The 18797-nt window shown below is 56.1% G+C and overlaps 1 protein-coding gene across 1 annotated transcript; it reads left to right on the top strand.

Annotated features, from left to right (window-relative positions):
• The first annotated feature begins 1237 nt into the window (after nucleotides 1-1237).
• Pvalb (parvalbumin) lies at nucleotides 1238-18079 on the top strand. The gene is made up of 6 exons (XM_003470464.5): nucleotides 1238-1298; nucleotides 2698-2766; nucleotides 4911-4978; nucleotides 6601-6733; nucleotides 8127-8236; nucleotides 17859-18079. Exons 3-6 carry the CDS (start codon nucleotides 4918-4920, stop codon nucleotides 17885-17887), a joined length of 333 nt encoding a protein of 110 aa, XP_003470512.1. The 5' UTR covers nucleotides 1238-1298; nucleotides 2698-2766; nucleotides 4911-4917; the 3' UTR covers nucleotides 17888-18079.
• The last annotated feature ends 718 nt before the right edge of the window (nucleotides 18080-18797 follow it).

The raw sequence follows: 18797 nt of genomic DNA, 5'->3' as shown, positions 1-18797 counted from the left end.
GCAGGTGGAAATGGTGTGAACTAATGAAATATCTCCAGCAAAGCTAACAGCTGAGTGACCGTCTCTTGGCAGACAGTGTCATAGAGACTGCTGACCCACACACACTGGCCTGTACTCAGCCACCAGCCGGGAGGCCCGAGCAGGCTTCAGACATGAGCGGAGGCAGAGTCCAGGCTCTGTCCTGGCACGCTATGTAACCTTGCATACATGGCTTGGCTTCTCTGAACCTGAGTTTTCTTTATCTGTAAAAAGAGGACGATGCTGCCATATGGGCAGCCATACATACTGCTGGAACTGTGTGGAAATATCTAGCAGGTGACCATGCACAATATTAGGACCCAAGGGACAAAAGAAGGCGATTAGTAACACCTGCCCACCCACCCAGCACCTCGCCTATGTCAGAAAAGAAATCCCCACATTGGAAAATTCCACTGGCCACTGTTACCACCTTTAAACTGACCCTTAGGTGACTCAGGGGCCAGAAGGGGGTGATCTCAAAGCCAGAAAAGGCACAGTGGTGCTCAAAGAGAATCATCTCAGGAGTATGATGCATGCTGTCACCAAGCCCATGGAGGACTAAGGGACCCTCTCCATTGTCTGGTACCCCTGAGTACTCCAAAACCCACCTTGCTGACTGCCTCACAGGCTCTGATGGCCAGAACCCTAAGCCCCTCTGACCAGGGATTGTCCCTCCTCATGCAGGCCACCACAGTGGCCAATGTGGTAAAGATGGCTAATAACAGCTCTGGACCAGGCTTTCATGGCAGTGGCCTCCTCTCTCCCCACTGGGGTTATGCAGGGGACAGTCCCCTTGTGGCCCTCAGGGTGCCCAGGGTACTGCTGAGTAACAGGGACAGAGCAGCCCTGCGCTAGATCAAGCCATACCTGACTGCCCTGGGCTTTTCACGAGTTGCATGAGTCACTGGGTGGCCCCTTGCCTTACGCCAGCCTGAATCATGCTTCCCTATCATCACCATCGAAACAGACCCAACCTCCAGACTTATTATCTGGCATTAAAGCCCCTGTAAAAATTAACTACTTCCGAAAACAGGTAATCCTGCTTGCATTAGCACAGCAAAGGAATGAGCAGTGTTTCAAGACAGAGCACACAGGCTTCACCCACCCCTGTCCTGCTTCACTGCTATGGGACATGACGCTTCACAATCAGAAGGAACTTAGAGCCAATCCTGGCTCTCACTGCCTCTGTCTGTGTGACCTCACAAAGGCCACAAAATCTGAGATTCTACTTCTTCAGTCCTCTCAGTCTGCCTAGGGACACAGACAGAAGTGGGCACACAGTGAGTAACACAGAGGGTGTAACAAGTACTTTGGGGTCAAAGAAACTTGGGTTTAAATCCTGTCTCTGCCCTAGGAGCTCAGGCAAATTTCCCAACCTTATCTATTCATCAGAAAAATGGGAAAGGCGTTTCCTGCCTCTTGAAAGGATATGAGGAAGTGCGTGCCACGGGCCACACATGATTTATAGTGGTGATGGGTTGGATCTGATCCACGCAAAGCCTGTGCCTGATCCGGATCCTGGGGTTGCCAAATCTTGTGTCTCCTCCTGGGTTCCCCAGCCCACGCACAGCACTAGCTTCCTCCAGAGAACCAGGTTTGAAAATTCAGCCACGCATGAACCCCATAGTTTGTCTGTCCATTCCTCTTGGTCATTGGGGTCGCCATCCTGCTCAGCATCTGGCCCTGGCCTCGTCAGCCGGTCCACCCTTCATCCCTCCAATCCACAAAGCCAGTGGTGGGTCAGTGAAGGTCCCATGGAGCCTTCCTCGAACACAGTCTCTGTGTGAAGGCTGGGCACGCTCGGGCATTGTCAAGGACTGGACAGTGCTAGCGCCCTGGAGATGCTTTTCAAGGTTGGGCGAGAGGAGAGGACTGATGGTGGGGTTTGTCTTCAACGATGGATATTTGTCAAATTCATTCATTTCTTCCTTCATGCTTTTCAAGACACACTCCTTGGACAGTCATCTCCAATCCAAGACATATCAGAAATTCCTTTGCAAATCCTCCGAATGAGGGCTCTTGCTCCATAAAAGTGCCTGTGCCTGTGACATTTTGTACACAGTTTTAAGAAGCCTAAAGCCTCTCCTGAGCTTTATGGCAGACCCCTAATTGAGTACGTTCACAGGTGGGAGCCCGAGACACCAAAGAAGGGACACCCAGAGCCATCTCTGTCCTTCACGCATGGGTCCGGGGTCATCGTATGCAAGTGCCAGCTCCTCTCCCAGACCCTGAGGCTGAGGGCAGCAGGGCCCTGAGCACCCTGCATCTCTGCCGTCTCCCCACCCGTGCCACAAGCTTGCTGTCAGGATAGCATGTTACATGGGGACGCGCCCTGGCCCTTGCATGTGGGACGGTATCTATCCTATTCTTTCCCTGGCCTTTTCTCTTCCTTTCCTTGCGGGTTTTGGAGGAAGGAAACACTGCTGCAGTCCAAAGTGGTCGTGGAAGGCTCCGTGGAGGAGGCGAGCCCTGCCTGGGCCTCGATGTTGGGAGGCAGAGGCCAAGGGTTATTAATAGGCTTGGCTCAGTGGGCGCAGGGAGGTGAATGTGATACAGACACTCAGCACCGTGGTTGGGGAGTACCTGATACCGGAAGGGGAGGGGGCTGGGGGCAGTGGGGAGCACAACCTCCCAAAATAGCCAGGGCCGAGGCCTATTTAAGCGTCTTCCCACCTCCAGGCTCACTTCCTGCCGGACCTCCCACGAGCCCAGTTTCCAGTGCAGGCTCCAGCCCTCACCCCACTCCAGGTAAGTGGCACCTCCCGAGGAGGATGGAGAGGCAAGGCCAGCAGGAAGGGACAGCCAACTCTCCCCTTCACCCCAACAGGGTGGGGAGCTGCAGCCGGGGAGCAGCAGAAGCAGGGGCTGATGGTCCGGCTCCCGGGGGGACCTGGGCAAATCCTTCCCTCTGGCTGACCCTCACATCCCCATCTGTGCATCACAAAGGGGGGGGGGGGACACCTGTGAACTCTCAGGCTGCCGCCAGCAGAGACCCAGAGGGGAGGGAGGAAAGAGAAAGGGCCTGATGGCACTGTCTGATGCTCTGCCAGGGCGCTTGTGCCTGGCGAGGGGGAGTTGAGAAGCCAGCAGGAGGGAGAGGAAGTCAGAGAGGAACCAGCCTTTGCCACAGCCATGGCATCTGGGGATGTTCAGGGGACAGTGTGTGGCTCGGATGTGTGGGACTGGATAGGGCAACAGAGAGGCCCACTGAGTGGCCACTAACTCCAAGTTAATGGACTCAAGGGTGGACCTTGCTCTGCCGTTTACTCACGGTGTATCTTTAGATAGATTCTCTCCAGCCTCAGTTTCCCCACTGGTATAGCCTAAGGGTCCTTAGCTGGGGAAACAGATTCTTCACTAGGCAGGGAGCGAGCAGAGTGAGGGAGTCCAGCAGCCCAGCGCATTGGAACCACTGGTCCACCTGGACAAGGGGCAGCCGGCAGGGGAGGCCTCGCACCCAGAGCTCTCAGGTCAGGAGCTGCAGCTTGGGTGCCTTGGAAGCCAGCTGGCCTGAAGGAGCTGACTCACCGAGAGGAGGCACTGGATCGAGCCACTCCTAAGGTTTCCACGAAGGGCAGCCAGCCAGGGCCCAGCCAGGGGACATAGTGTTGACAGCAAGTGTCAGGGAACTTGAGCTACTGAGCAGCCGAGCAGCTGTCCCTGGTCCCTATCTCCGAAGGCCACCACAGTCTCTGACCCAGCCCACCTGCTGGTACCTTAATCCAGGTCTCCAGGCTCTACTTCGGGGCCATCTATGACTCCAGCACCACAGAGGCAGAGTAAAGTGCCGAGATGAAGAAGATCTCGCTGCAAGGTCACTGGGGTCTTAGTGCAGCCCCTGACCTGGAACCCAGGGCCCCCTGCCTTCCTGCCCAGTATTCATGAAGTCTAGAGGCAGCTGGTTGCAGACTCAATCCTTGGGAGACCCCAGGGAAGGTGCAACCGATCTCTCTGGCTTCATCACGCTAGAAAATGTCACCTTTCACACAGGTGACATTCAAACCACAAAGCCTGGGTCTAGAGAGTGTGCCACTCCCCCTCCAAGCATACACCAGCTCCTAGAGGTGGGGGTAGGGGAGGTAGCGCCAAATACAATTGAATAGCTTCCCACATCCCCAGCGCCCCAAACAGGGCTATGGGAAGGCCAGTCGGAAGGGAAGCAGTTAGTGGAGGTCTAAGAGAGGATCTTTGCAAACTCAAGCTAGCCTGAAACATAAATGAACTAAATTAAATTAAATCAGGCTTCAGAATGCGCACCCCGGTGAGATGTGGGGTGGGGCTCCCCCATAGAGCCTGAGAAGCTCCTGTCTGTCCCTGTTCCTGACACTCTCTCGCGGGCCCTGGGTCGTGAGTGGGTCAAGTTTCTAGGACCTCAGCGCTTAGATTTTGCAGTGTAAATTTGCATCCGAGACAGAGGAGACAGGAGGCCGAGGAAGGAGAAGAGAAGGGCTGACTGCGGGCCTGGAGGCTCAGGGGGTGCGAGCAGGGACCCTCGCGTCCGGTATCTTTCCCAAGCGGCAGGACACTTCTGCGACCAAGATCGGAGCTTCCCGAGCGCCCTTGAAGGCAGGCGAACTCTCCAGACCCGGCTGGCTGGTGGCTCAGGGCGCCCCCTAAATCCCAAAGATCGCGCCCCGGCCAGGGCGCATAGGCGCAGCCCCCGAGGTCCTGAGCACCCGGCCGGGCGCTGCGGGCGCAGGTGGCCCGCGTGGCGCGGTGCTCGGCGGGACTGAGCGCTCCGGCTGCGCGCAGAGCAGGGCGTCCCCTGGCGCCGTGCCAGGCCGGGGCGGGCGTGCGCCTGGCGCGCGGCACTGCAGCGCTGGTCATATGAGCAGAAATGATGAGAAAAGCACTTTATAATCTTTTCGCACTTGCTCTGCCCGCTCAAACAGTTGCAGGATGTCGATGACAGACTTGCTCAACGCTGAGGACATCAAGAAGGCGGTTGGAGCCTGTGCCGGTGAGCTGCGCTCTCCCCTCCCCAGCCCGGGCCCCTTATCCGCCGCCTTCGCCCCTGCACCCCCGCGGGCGGACGGACCCGGATCAGTAGCTGGCCTGTCCTTCTCTGCCCCCCAAATGCCAGCGCAGTCAGCAGGGCGCTGGCTGCCGGGTTTGGGCGGAGAGGGTCCCCAGCATTTCCCCAAACTCTGGGGTGGCAGGGAGCCCGGCCACCAGAGCAGCACAAACTTGAATGCTGCGGGTCCAGGACCAAGCCGAGGAGGGACCTCGGTGGGGATCGTGTGCTAGCTGGGACTTCCCCTCTGTGGTAGTGGAGGAGGTGCAGGGGCGCACACCTTCACCCCCTTTCTCCACCCCCAATCTGGACAAGGTTTACAGTGATGGCTCCTTGTTGGGCCCCCGACTGTGCCAGCTCCCCTCCCCAGGCTCAAGCCACCTCACTGCCAGAGATGACCTTCTGGAAGCAGCACCCCAAAGCCCCCTAAGTCTCAAGCTCCAGGCAGAGGAGACACTGTGTCACCTCTCCTGGATGCTCTAGGATCTCTGGGCTTTGTTGCCCCCTCTTTCCACTCCCTTCATCCAGATGGGGAAACTGAGGCTGGAAGAGGCTGTGCTACTTGGTCAAGGTCATCCAGCCTGGTGGGAGAGGGATTAGAAGGGGGTAGTGTCCAGGTAGTGTTGGTCTGTACCCTAATGCCAGAGGTGGACGGACTAACTTTCCTCCCTCAGCTCTGGGCAGAAATGGGAACACCCCAACAGCCCCCACCCGCCCCAGGGCCCTTACACACACAGGTCCTCAGTCTAACATGGTACCTGCTCCTGGCTACTGTACAAGGGAGCTCATAGGATGTAGAAAATTTGGGGGCTAGGAAAGGGCTCATCTCCTGTCTGCTTGGCACCTTCTCCTGGGCACAGGATGCTCCAGGAAGCCGCTCTTCCTTGGCACTGTGTGAGCCATCTACACAGGCAGAACCATACAGAGCTTTTCTCATCATTTTTGCCTGGAGCCACCTGGTCACCTCTGAGAAGAAACTTAGCTGAGTGGCCCTGGTCTGGGATGGGAGTTGGCTGGCACACATATGCACACTGTCGCCACAGTGGATTTCTGCAGTAAAACCAGGACTTCCAGGTCCTCCCCCTCCTCCCCACACTGTGTGACCTTGATAGAAATGTCATGTCTTCTCTGTATGGATTTTCTGACAACCCAGTGTGAGGCCAGGAAGGAAGCCCCGTGCCCTGCCCTGCACAGACCCTCCACGGGCACCAGCTTCAGGTCCCAGGCCCACTCCCACCCTGCCACTGTCCAAATGCTGTGGCAAAACTGGCTTGTGAGCCCAAAGACCTCTGTTCGGGTCCTTAATGCTACTCCCGTGCTTGGTAAAATGTGCAGAGGAGACAGGGTCAGGCTGGAGAGGAAGGGGCCCAGGCAGGAAGCCACCTGTTCCCCGATAGCACATGACCTTGAGGACACATCCTCCCCTTGCATGGACCCGTCAGCCTCCAGTGAAGGTGCATCCCCAGCGGGGGATACAGATCCTCAGAGCCACCTCGACACCTCCCGCTCTCCCACCCTCCCTACATCCCCTTTCTCCTCCCCATCTTAACCCGAGTCTCCTCCCACAGCTGCCGAATCCTTTGACCACAAAAGCTTCTTCCAGATGGTTGGCCTGAAGAAAAAGAACCGGGAGGAGGTGAAGATGGTGTTTCAAATCCTGGATAAGGACAAGAGTGGCTTCATCGAGGAGGAAGAACTGAAGTAAACTGAGGCTGGGAGGGGAACGGGGCGGGGGTGGGGCAGACTCTTGCCTTCACAAGTGCATCGAAGCTGCCCCTCTCCCTGCATCCTCAACCCACAGACGGGGCTGAGGCCCAGGGCACTGGGAAAGTGCTTCCCGGCCCTCATGCTTCCGGAGAACCAAAACCTGAACTCTAAGTGCAACTAACTAGGTTAAATTATAGCCACTTAATATTGCTAATGGAATGATGCTCCTAAATAATTCAGTACAAATGAAGAGGCAGTTGTCCTCACTGCCCCAGGGCAAGACAGAGGCCCTCGGGATGGGATTGCATTGATTTCCACCTCCACCATCCCGCAGCCCCCACCTCTGCTGGACTAGAGCTTTCAGAGCCGTCTAAGCTCTGGAGACTCAGGAGCCCATAGAGTGAAGCACAGAGGAGGAGGAGGAGGGGGAGGAGGAGGAGGGGGAGGAGGAGGAGGAGGGGGAGGAGGGGGAGGAGGGGGAGGAGGGGGAGGAGGGGGAGGGGAAGGAGGAGGAGGGGGAGGAGGGGGAGGAGGGGGAGGAGGGGGAGGAGGGGGAGGAGGGGGAGGAGGGGGAGGAGGAGGGGGAGGAGGGGGAGGAGGAGGGAGGAGGGAGGGAGGAGGAGGGAGAGAGGGGGAGGAGGAGGCAGCTAGGGCCACAAAGTACAACACAGATTCTGCACAGAACCCTCCCGTCACCCTCCTTAGCCACCTGGCCCACATCTGCCAGCCCAGCTGTGTTTTGTGCCACTCTCTGGCCGAGGCTGCCTTGAATTTTTTCAAAAAGAGACAGGAAAGGGGATGGAGAGAGCCCTTCTAAGTGGAAATGTCTCCCCAAACCTTCCCACAAGGCTACATTCTGTCTGAAACCTTCTCCTGTCTGCCCCACACCACGAGCGTGCACGTGCGCGCGCGCGCGCGCGCGCACACACACACACACACACACACACACACACACACACACACACACAGGGCAACTCCTCTGTCACCTTCCTCCTCCGCTCTCCTCTGAGTACCTTTAGCTTCTGCTATCAAAGTGTCTATCACTCCATGCGGGTACTCTGGGGTGCCTGACCTTCAGCCCTCTTGTGCAGGTGGCTTTCTGAGCTCTCCACAATGTCCCCAGTCCCCAGCATAGCCAGGGCATAGAAAAGACACGGTGGGCATTTGTAAGTAAATAAACATATGCAGGTCCCTGCTGAAGTGCAGTGAGCCCTCCTCGGGATGGCTCATCCTTCCCTCATGCATGCAGACCAGGCTACCCGGTCAGCCCAGCAGCACGCACGCCCGAAGCTTGCTGCCTGTCCCAGCTGCCCTCTTTCTGCACAGATGCCAGCCCACCTTCCACAAGGTGACCTTGGCTGACCACCTCTCCGGCTTCCTCCCCCAGATTCATACTAAAGGGCTTCTCTGCAGACGCCAGAGACTTGTCTGATACAGAAACCAAGAGGATGATGGCCGCTGGTGACAAGGATGGGGACGGCAAAATCGGGGCTGACGGTGGGTACCTCGACCTGGGTGCTGGGCACGGTGTGGATGCTGCAACGTTTGGGTGCTGAGTTTTCAGTTATGTTGGTCACAAGGAAGGGAAGATTAAAACAGAAAGGCCGTCTATACAGTCAGGCAAAAGGAGAAAAAAATACCAGAAGTGCTATATTTTTCTAAATTTGAACAATCCAAGAGGGATGGATTGTTTTCTTTCTTTCCCTGCTAAGAGGAGAGTGAGGGAGAATTTGGGATTTTCTCTGCACTTTGCCTAGGTGCTGGTCCGGGGTCTGCCTGTCCTGGCTGTGTGACCTTGGCCTGGCTCTTTCCTCCTCTGAGCCCGAGGCTCCTGTCTGTAACCCTAGGAGACGAGGCCAGTGATCCCTAAGCCTCGCAGTCTCCGATATCAGGATGGAAATTCCTTATCTCCCTCTCCTCAGCGTCTCGTCCTGGTGTCCTGTAACCTCAAGACTCAAGATAGGTTTTGGTGTCACTCAAACAGACCATCCCAGGCCTGTAGGAGAGCCAGGGAAAGCGGCCATCAGGGAGCCCGCTGGGACTTAGGGAGTCCGCTTTGAAAACTTTGCTCTTGGTGAGCAGGGGGAGAGCTAGCAACCCTCTATCCTGCATCCTTGTCCTTCTGGCCTTACCTGCCATTTGCGGGACAAATCTGAGTACTGTCATTGTCTTTCTTAGCATCATGCATTTTACAGATGCAGACACTGAAGGTGCTTGGCCCAGTTCAGGGAGGCAGGGTGTCATTTGGGGGCCGGGGACACAGGACCAGGTCTGCCCTTGGCTCTACAGCCTGCTCGGCCACTATCCACTCCATCCTCGGCCTTTCTGGCAACTTAAGAGAAAACCGTTCGCAGCTGTCTTTGGGTTCAGATCCCAGCTTTCTACCGCGTGACCTTGGGGAAGTCACCTAATTGCTCTGGGCCCCCGCGTCCCCATCTCTCCTTTGCTGTAATGATGGTTCTTGTCCTGCAGAATTGGATGTGTGCTTAGAACAGGGCACCACAGAGCGAGGGCTCCCTGTGTGTCTGTCCACTAAATCAAAATGACATCGGGACTAGATGGCATATGTCCCTTTACCCACACCATTAAACAGCACCTGACTCAACATCTGTCGCCTACGTATGAACCCAAGCCCCGGGCCCTGCTTCTTTCTCTGTCCCTCACCATCCATGACCTTGAACGTGATCCACATCCGGGTCCCCTTGCCCGGCACACAGGATGTACACGTTTATCCTGTCACCTGCTTGGACTCCTTGTGGGATTTCAGTGGCCACAGGTACAAAGTTGCTTGGGGAAAAGTGTGAGGATCCTGAGAGTGTGTGCAATTTTATGAAAGGTGGCTTCGCCGAAACAAGAATGGAGAATCCCTACCAAGCCCCGCCATCTGACCCAGCTGCTTACACGGCCTGGGAAGGGCAGAGGTGGTTTGCAGGGGCGCTGGTGGGCACTGGTGGCCTGGCTGTCCTTGGTGAGCTGGGGGAGTGGCAGCTGCTGCCCCGCACCGTCCTCAGAGATCCACGGCAAGCGCTGAGTCCCACCTGGCGCCAGCCTGGGCTTCGGGATGAGGCCACTATTTTTATTTGTAGCAGGATCCTGCGGCCACAGCTCAGGAGTCCTAGGCAGGGTCTTCATGGCTGGCTGCTCACAGTCAACCTAAGTGATACGAAAAAAACCTAGGCAGCCCCTGGCCTGCTTCCCCGCCTCCCTATCTGCCATAACTGGGTTTTAAGGAGCCAAATAAACTTCCAACAGACCCAGGAGACATTTCCTGAGCTACAGCTCAGTGCCTAACACCGGGAAGGCAAAGATGAAGCCTCTAAACCAGCTTAGATCAGCTCCGGTCCTGGCTCTGTGGCTCTATAACCCAGAGCTCCGATGATATGCAGGGGCTCAGCGCGTTGCCTAGTATGTAGTCAGTGCTCAGCAAGCAGCAGCTGGGATGCTACTTCTGTTCTATCCACACAGGGTTAACAGTGCTGCCAAGGGGTCCCCCAGGCTGAGTGCCCCCTCACTGAAACACTCAGGACCAGAGCCTGTCAGGTTTGGGAGCTTTTCAGACTTTGAAATATTTGCATAGTATTATTTTGGCACTGTGAGAGTTCCAGATTTCAGATTTGGGGACCAGGGATGCTCCGTCTGTGCCAGGCAGAGCAGAGAGCTCAGGTAATAGGCACTGATGGACTGGGAGACTGGAGGCTGCCGTGCTGCATCCCGGGAGGGGCTCGGAGAGGCCCAGATAAGGTGCTGACATCAGCAGAAGCCGGGATGGGAGGGCAGGTGTAGCCAGGGGGCAGGAAGAGCGGCTGCTTGGAGAGAGGAGAATCACCAGGCCGCTGCTGGGCTCTGTGCAGTGTCACTTTATTTCACCTTGGGATGACAGGGGGCATAGGTACGGAGGCAGACAAGGAGCTCAGAAGTCCAAAGTCACACAGCCAGCAAGTATGAGAGCCAGGATTCATCCGGGTCTGTGTGAACACAGTCCCAGGTCACCCTGTGCCGATGCACTGAGCTCTGGGAACGCAATGACCAGGTCAGAAGAAGAAGCAGGGAGCAGTGTGGGTCACCCCACACTTCCTGCTTTCTAGACGGGAGATGCAGACAGCCCAGTCCCCACTTCCATGCCTGGACACAGAAAGGGTGGGCATGGTGATATCCCAGGGGCCGGGCCACCTTGGGACACCAGCAGTTTTGTTCCCTGTGCTTTGCTTGGCTGGGTGACTCCTTGTGCAGGCAGAGGGCCCGAACCTCGCTCACCAGCCTGGGGACACCCTCAGCTGCAGGCCACAGAGCTCCTGCCCAGCCTTTGGGACTCTGATGTTCAAACCTGGGGTCAGATCACTAACCAAGCCGTGGTCCCTTCCGGCTCTGGGCTTCCACCCATGCAGCAGAGTGAACCCTACACCAAGGAGCATGAATTATGACTTGGGCTTGGACGTGTGGTTTGGAGCCGTGCTGTACCCTCTACCATCACGGAGCACTGAGTGGGTGCCAGGCCCCGTGTTTAGTGCTCTACCCACTATCCTTCTAGCTACCCTTGAGGTGGATGCTGTGACCATTCCCATTTTATAGATGGGAGCACTGAGGCTGAGAGAGGCTAGTGTTTGCCCAAACCCCATAGCTACAGAGGGAAAAAAGGTCAAGATCCAAGTTCTGGTTGGTCTGGCCCCAAAGCTGTGCTGCTTGCTTCACATGCTCACACAAGTTGGTGGCATCGTGTGTTGCATGCTTGTTTCTCTCCCCCAGATAGGGACTCAGACTTGGGGTGGTTGTTTTGTTGATGTTGTGTCTGCAGCCTTTAGAACGGAGCCTGCCACAAGCAGCACAAGAGTTTGCTTAACGAACAACTGAATGAATGAATGGATGGATGGATGGATGGATGGATGGATGGAGGGGTGGATGGATGGATGTGTTCATTCGGGGTGCAGGGATGAGCAAGCAGGAACCTGCACATGGACTGAGGCTCCCTGCAGGTGAGGCTGGAGATCTGGGCAGGCCGGCCGGGGGCTTTGGAAACACAGTGCCACACAGGGCTGCTTTTGACTTTGTTCCCGGTTCTGAGTGATCACGTCCCAGGTTCTTTAAGGTCCCAGATCGCAGGGAGAGGGGAGAAGATGCAGCTCTAATAATAAGTCTTTACTTTCTTGTCTCTGGGGTGAAGATTTCCAGGAAGCTCAAAGGCTTTTATAGATGCGATCGATTGATTCTCAGCAGCCTCCCTGAAAGGCTGGTTCAAGCCAGTTCAAGAAAGGTTTAAGGATCGAGAAGTGGGGAAGAGATGGAAGGCACCCAGGGCCTGGCCGTCACTGCAGAGGCCAGGCAGAAAGGCGGGCAGACCTGCTCTGCGCCCCGCCGGGCATCTCCCATTCCTTGGGAGCGGCCCAGGCCGTGGGTGCCTAACAAGCCACCTGGTGCCCAGGGAGAATCACTGCCTTCCAACAGTGGTGGGAACCAGCAGCCAGTGCTACCTCCATTTTGTAAGGGAGGAAACTGAGGCACAGAGAGGTTTAGTAATGGCCCGGGGCTACTAGATAGCAGTGCCAGTCCTGAAACTCGGTGATCTTATCGGGACCCTCTGCACGTGTCCCCAGCCGAGCTCCTCATCTCAAGGGCCACCCCAGGGGACATACAGACCGCCAGGGGCTGAGGTTCAAGCACGCTGCACACAACTGCACTACAGAGCTCACAAGAGCTCCACAAGCCACCCACACAAACCGGAAAGCAGAGCCCAGGAAGGCAGAGCTGCTCGCTATGAGATCGTTGGGGCTCACTTCAAACTCCGACCCCCAACACAGGGCTCTGCGTGAGCTCCTCAGGCCGCATGTATAAGCAGGCACGTGCAAAAGGATCGTGTAGCCCTTCTGTCTCTCCTGCCAGTGAACCCCAGCGAAGGACCCACTTTCCTAAGTTTTAAGCGTCTTCCAAGTTAAGTCTGTCTTTTGTATTTTGCTGTCGTCACCAGAAAATATAGTCATAATTATTGCCCAACCGTGGCACCACTCACAGGCCTGAAGGCATCTGCTCTTTCCGCTTGCTTCCGGCAAAGTCTGTTCTCTCTTGTCCTGAAGTGGCCTGTGGGGCAGGGGAGGCAGAGTGCGGAGGAAGCCCTCGTGCACGGTGCACCCCGGGGTGGACGGGGGGCAGGACTGCCCACTGAGGGTGCCGGCTCCGCCAAGCCTTCTCCTCCCTTGGGACATCCGTTCTGCTCCCGTAATGTGGGGCTAAAAATACCCATCCCGCTGTCGAATTGCTGGAATTAAGCGAATGTTCTGGGAAAGGTTCCTTTCCTCTGCGTGTATGTGAACGCTTGTGCTCCTACGCCTCCTGAGCTCCTTTACAGGGAGAGATCGAGTCCAAGAAAGAGGTGAGGGGGAGGAAGAGAGCCTCTTCCCGCCCCTCCTGCCCGTGGTTCCGCCTGCCAGCCCCTCCAGGATTTGACATGCAAGCAGGGAAGGAGGTACATGACAGGGCCAGGACACAGTCCTGGTGGCCAGGTCCTGAGTGGCACTGTCATCTGCCTGTGTGCCCTGGCAGTGGCCGGAGGAGGTCTGGGACACAGAGGCAGTGATGCCGCTGAGAGATGTGGAGACTGAGGCCCAGTCACGCTAGGTGCCAGAGCCACTGACTGGCTCAGTTTCTGCGGAGTGGGACCTGGGTCTGCTGACTGCACCCCCAACCCTTGCAAGCCAAGCGAGTCTTTGGGTTATAAATGGTTCCCGTGCTCGCAATCTGCTCCTCTCTATTCCCGGGTGTGCTCTCCCCAGCTCCAGGCTTCTGCTGCACTAGATAAGACGGAGCAGGAGAGAGGAGGCTGCGTGGCTTATGTAACTGGCCTCCTGCAAAACGGAGCAGCGGTCGGAGGGTAGATGTTCCCTCTCCTGTGTCCCTGTCCTCCGCATCTTAGAGCTACAGCTCCAGGTGGCTTGCAGGGTCATTGCTGTCTGCCTCAGAGAGAGAGACATGGCTGGGCATGAGCCACCTCGCAGAGAGAATCTCTCTGACAGAGTGAGTCCGCCTCAGTTTCTCTGTAAGTGAAATGGGGACGAGAGAGCCAGGGAGGAGGAGTTGGGATAACGCATCCAGGCCACCTGGCTCCCAGCGAGCCCGCCTCCTTGTGGCTGCTTGGCTTGACCCCAAATGACCCTGCATGATTGGAAAGTGATCCTTGTCTGCACCACGAATTTATAAGAAACTGAGCCCGGGAGCTATTTAGAGGCAGGCGATAAACCAGGAGCCCATCCCTTCCTTCTGCTCCTTGAGACGGAGGGAAGCAGTGTGGCTTCCAGACGCTGACTCAAAGAGTCTCAGTGTCACTTGGGGCTATGAGCGGGTGCTGGTCTCACCTGTCAATAGCTTCTAAATTTGTTCAATCCCCACAGCACCCCGGCCTGGGCAGACCTAATTAGGCTAATTTCGGTTTCCTAAGGGAAAGAACAGAATCGCCCATCGCCGTGGTCTGCAGCCTTCCTCCCCCTGTCCATATCCTCCTGATTGGACAAGGAAAACAGAGCAGGTGGGCCCCAGGCCGCCTTGGGAAGGCTTCTGATTGCAAAAGTAGTGCTGTAGTATGGGAGTCTTGCAAGAGGAAGAATATTCTGGATCCCTCCAAAGGAACACTCCCCCACAAGCCTGGGAAGCAACACTGGATTAAACGCCCCATGTGCCAGGCTCTGTGCTAGGACTTCTCCCCCATCTTCCCACATGCCCACATCATACCATTGCTCTGGTATGAGGAGATGGGCTCAGTAGTCCCATTTTACAGATGAGAAAACTGAGGGACCAAGACAAACTCCAGTATGGATGGGCATGGCGGAGATGGATTCCAACTCAGAACAATAGCTCGTGATACAGACTTGTACCTCGTCTGTGGATTTCCCATGTCCTCGGTTTAGATCTGTGTCCTTAGTTTCAGAATTGTTATGGCTGTTATTGCAAAGCTCCAACTCGAGTCAATTGTGCTGAGCTCCAAGGAGGTAGAAAGCACATTTATAAGCCGCGCGCCGGGAGATCTGTTTGCGTTTGTCACCTGCTTGTCTCTAGTTGCGCCATCAGGCTTCCTTGGTACTTTAAAAATAAGAACCCACTTCGTAGATGAGAATGCTGAGGCCCAGAGAGGCACATGAGTGGCCATGACCACCTAGTCAGCAGTGATGGAACAAGACTGAGACCCACCCTGGGGTGCTGGCTGTGGAGGAAGGGGATGGGGGAGACAGGAGATGGTGGGGAGCGCTGCAGACAAACAATAGCCCGGGGACAGCAGCAAGAGAGAGTGGTCCTCTGTGTCCAGGAAGGTGCCGGGCGCGTTTCGGGTTTGGCTTCAAGGTGACTGAGGGACAGAAGTGTGTGGATGACAGCTGCTGCCAGGAGCTGAGAGCCTGCAGAGCGTGACCTAGAGATCTGGTGCAGGTCCTCTGAGCAGGCCCGGGAAGCAGGTCTTAGCCTGAGCTTCATGACGAGGAAACTGAGGCACAGTCAGAGGTCACAGAAGTGAGAAAGGGAGTTAACCCTTCGCTGGGCCGCTCCAAACCTATGTGACATGGGACATTCTTGGGGCCAGACACCTCACAGAGCAGAAAAACAAGAGCAAAGAGGGTGGGCACCTTGTCCAGGGATGTCCAGTGGCAGATCCGGGCCAAGTCTGCCGGCCTAGACCCGACCCTGGACTTTGCCACTCTTTGTTTCGTCATTTGTTTGAAGCTGAGACCTGAGCATTTCAGAGCAGACCTTTTGCCATGACAGCTCGTAGCTAATTAGCAGGTTCCTAAGAGTTTTGCCCTGAGGTTGACGGGAAAGGGATAGAGAGGTGTCCCTGCCCTCAGTTTCTATACAGAGGCCCTGGGCAAGGTTCTGAGGGGCATAAAATTAGAATCCTGTGCCCCCTGCAAAGCCCCATGCCAAGATCCTAGGGTGCGCAGAGGGACTGATTCAGGGACTCTAAAGAACCCCATGATCCCAAAATGCCTCCCATAGTAGGCTCCACACTGCCTGGCTTTCTCTCGTTAGGGGTCCTCACCATTGTCCCATTGGACCCCTCACACCAGGTCCTGCCCAGTGTGGCCCAGAGGGGTTTTCCTGAGCAGCAGCCTGAGAGCCCCAGCTCCAGGGAGAAAGGCACAGCTCGGCAACCCGGGACAAGGAAGGGCGACTGGCCAGTTTGCCAGATTAAGTGGCAGGGTGGACAGAGGTGTCCTTTACACAGGAGCTGGGCCAGGACCACCGCCAGGAGCAGCCTCTCTGGGCTCAGGAGAGGGCTGCTCCTTCCCCATCTACAAGATGAGAATCTTGCCGCTCACCTCCTTGGTCTGAAGGCTGCATGCACTGCACCCCAAGGTCTCAGGAGCCATCTCCTTTCCCCCCATCCACCCATTCCTAGGTAGGAGAGGGGGAGTGGGGAGAAGGTGGGGATGCAGACCGGGGTCCCCAGGCCTTGCTGGGCCTTCCTTGCTGGAAAAGGCACGTCTCTGAGCTCAGTACCTTCTCCCACCGTGGAGTGAAGAAGAATTGGACCGGGTGGGTGACAAAGGAGAACCTGGGCGTGCAATGTCTCCCCTAGAGCTTGCATTCTAGAGCCAGCACACTGGCAAAAATAAGTAAGTACCCAAATGAGATCATTTCAGAGTGTGCTAAGAACCATGAAGTAAATAAAACAGGGCTAATGTGACAGCACCATGGCCATGGCGATATTTGAGCTGGGACATGTGTCATCCTAGACCTAGGTCAGAGTAGGTCAGAAGACTCTGGGGTAAGGGAGGAAGCCCAAGAGTGTACGTAGCTTGAACTGCACCTGCTGTGCTGACAATGGCCAAGCGACTTAACTCTCCGGGCCTCAGTTTCCCCATCTGTAAAATGCAGACGAATATGTGTCTTCCTTGGGCTGGCTGTGAGAATTCAAATGCTGCCCGTGTAGACAGCCAGTCAGTGCTAGTCACTAGCTTGAGAGGTGAGCTATATTGATGAGTGGTCTACGGCTCAAGGCCATCTCCAAAAAGGCACAGGTCCTTCACGGTCCTGAGAGCTCACAGAGCCCCACGGCTGAGAAGACAAGGCCTCTGGGGCCTGGCTTCCGGGCGATCCTCTGAGTCTCCCTTGGGGTCCCTCCCAGCCAAGTGGTCACCACGCAGCCCTGGAGCCTTGGATTGGGACATTCCCATGGTGGACTCTCGCTGACCCCTAGCTTGAGTTCCTAGACCTGCCTGTCCACCATTCCTGTCCCAGAGCAGCCTAGGGATGAGGGTGCTGGTGTCTGTGTCCCACGCCAAACCCCAGAAAGGCCAGGGGCGCTGGGAGGGTGTCTTCACCTGTCACAGCCATGATGGAGCTGCTGTTGCTCCATTCTGCTTTTTGATTTCTAAATTTGAAACAATTTTAAGCCTCACAAGCATTGTGGCAATAGCGGGGAGTCCCTTCCCCCTTCCCCTGATGACATTTTACGTAACCATGGAAGAGTGTGTTTTACTTACGTGTTCCGTACGACGGGTCCGGGTACTTTTAGTGGCCTTTCTGGAGCCGTTGCACCCACCCGGTCCAATTCTTCTTCACTCCACTGGTGGGAGAAGGTACTGAGCTCAGAGACGTGCCTTTTCCAGCAAGGAAGGCCCAGCAAGGCCTCGGGACCCCGGTCTGCATCCCCACCTGTGCCCTCCCACCTCCTAGCCCGGTTTCCCAGAGGTGACGGGGACTCTCCTGAGGCCACACGCCCCGGCAGGTCCCGGACGTGGCATCGCAGAGACAGGGGGGCCTCCTTGTTCTCGCATCTCCCGGAGAGAAAACCAGCAGAGCAGGGCAGAGAAACTGCTGATCCCGAGCCTCAGTTTCCCCTCTAGGACAGACGTAACAATGAAAAACTGAGTCAAATGTGAAGCGTTTAGAATAGTGGCCCACGCTGCGAGCACATTGGTGCTGGCCTTGTTGTCATCAACATTAATGACAAATCTGCGTGTGACAGCGTCATGATACGAAAGATAAGGTAAACTCCACCCGCTCACCTCTGCACCGGTCCCTTAGCCCCAGGCGCACCCATTCCCCCGGAGCAGGAGCAAAGCCTGCACCGTGCCCGCCCTGCAGCCCGGACAGCCCCTCTCCGGGCCCCTGTGACTCACTCACCTTTGTTCTTGTCTTGCAGAATTCTCCGTTATGGTGGCGGAAAGCTAAGCAGAGCTGATGGACCCAGGCCCCCCCACCCCACTCTGCCCCCGGAGCCCCGTCCCTGCCCCTCTCACCGCCCTCCTGCATTTCTGTTCTGTTTGTTTGTGTTATTTTTTACTCCCCCTGTCCCCTGTGGCCCTCAAGTGACACGATTCTTCTGGAAAATGCTGGAGAATCAATAAAGACCGCACCAACCAAGCTCTGCTTGTGTGGGGAGGGAGGGATTGGGCAGGGCAGGGGGTGCTTTCCAGACTCCCCGGGCAGGTGGGGGGAGGCTGTATTTAGAACAGCTGTGACCGAAGGGGGTCTCCACAGCTGTCACTGGGCCCAGCGCTCCATATGGGTTGCTCTTTCCCATCTTTGGAACCATTCCCAAGAGAGGTGAAGGAACTCCTGTTTTACAGATACAGCAACAAAGTCTTAGAGCAGGAAAATAATGTGTCCAAGGCCACATAGTTCGGCAGCATTCCATAGCCAGCTTGTGGGTGGATGCTCATTAAGAGTCCCTTTTGTCATGAATGCCAGAAACCCAGGTCAATGTAACACGAGCAATAAAGGATAAAAAGGTTGGATTGGCGTATGTGCTCTAACTGTCGGCTTCAAGAATAGCTGGATCAGGGTGCTCAAGCCGCACAAGGTATACCTGTAGCAAGCTCAGCAAGAGATGGTTCCTCTTTACCATCCTTCCAGAGGCCCAGACTTTGTCCCCTTAACAGCAGCAGCCAGTGTTTATTGAGTGCTTGCTCTGAGCTGAGCCCTTTACAGGGTGCCATCAGTCCAAGAGTCCCATGTAGTACAGATCATCGTCACTGGGCTTGTGTGGCTTCAGGAATCTAAGACACAGAGAATTTAAATGTCCTCCTGAGGTGTCACAGCACGCAAGTGGAAGAGGACCAGGACTGGAAACTGAGAAGTT

Source organism: Cavia porcellus, unplaced genomic scaffold (genome assembly GCF_034190915.1).
Source record: "Cavia porcellus strain 051 isolate PalLab524CR breed Dunkin Hartley unplaced genomic scaffold, mCavPor4.1 scaffold_27, whole genome shotgun sequence".
Classification (NCBI taxonomy): Eukaryota; Metazoa; Chordata; class Mammalia; order Rodentia; family Caviidae; genus Cavia; species Cavia porcellus.
This window is presented reverse-complemented; position numbering and strand designations above follow the sequence as displayed.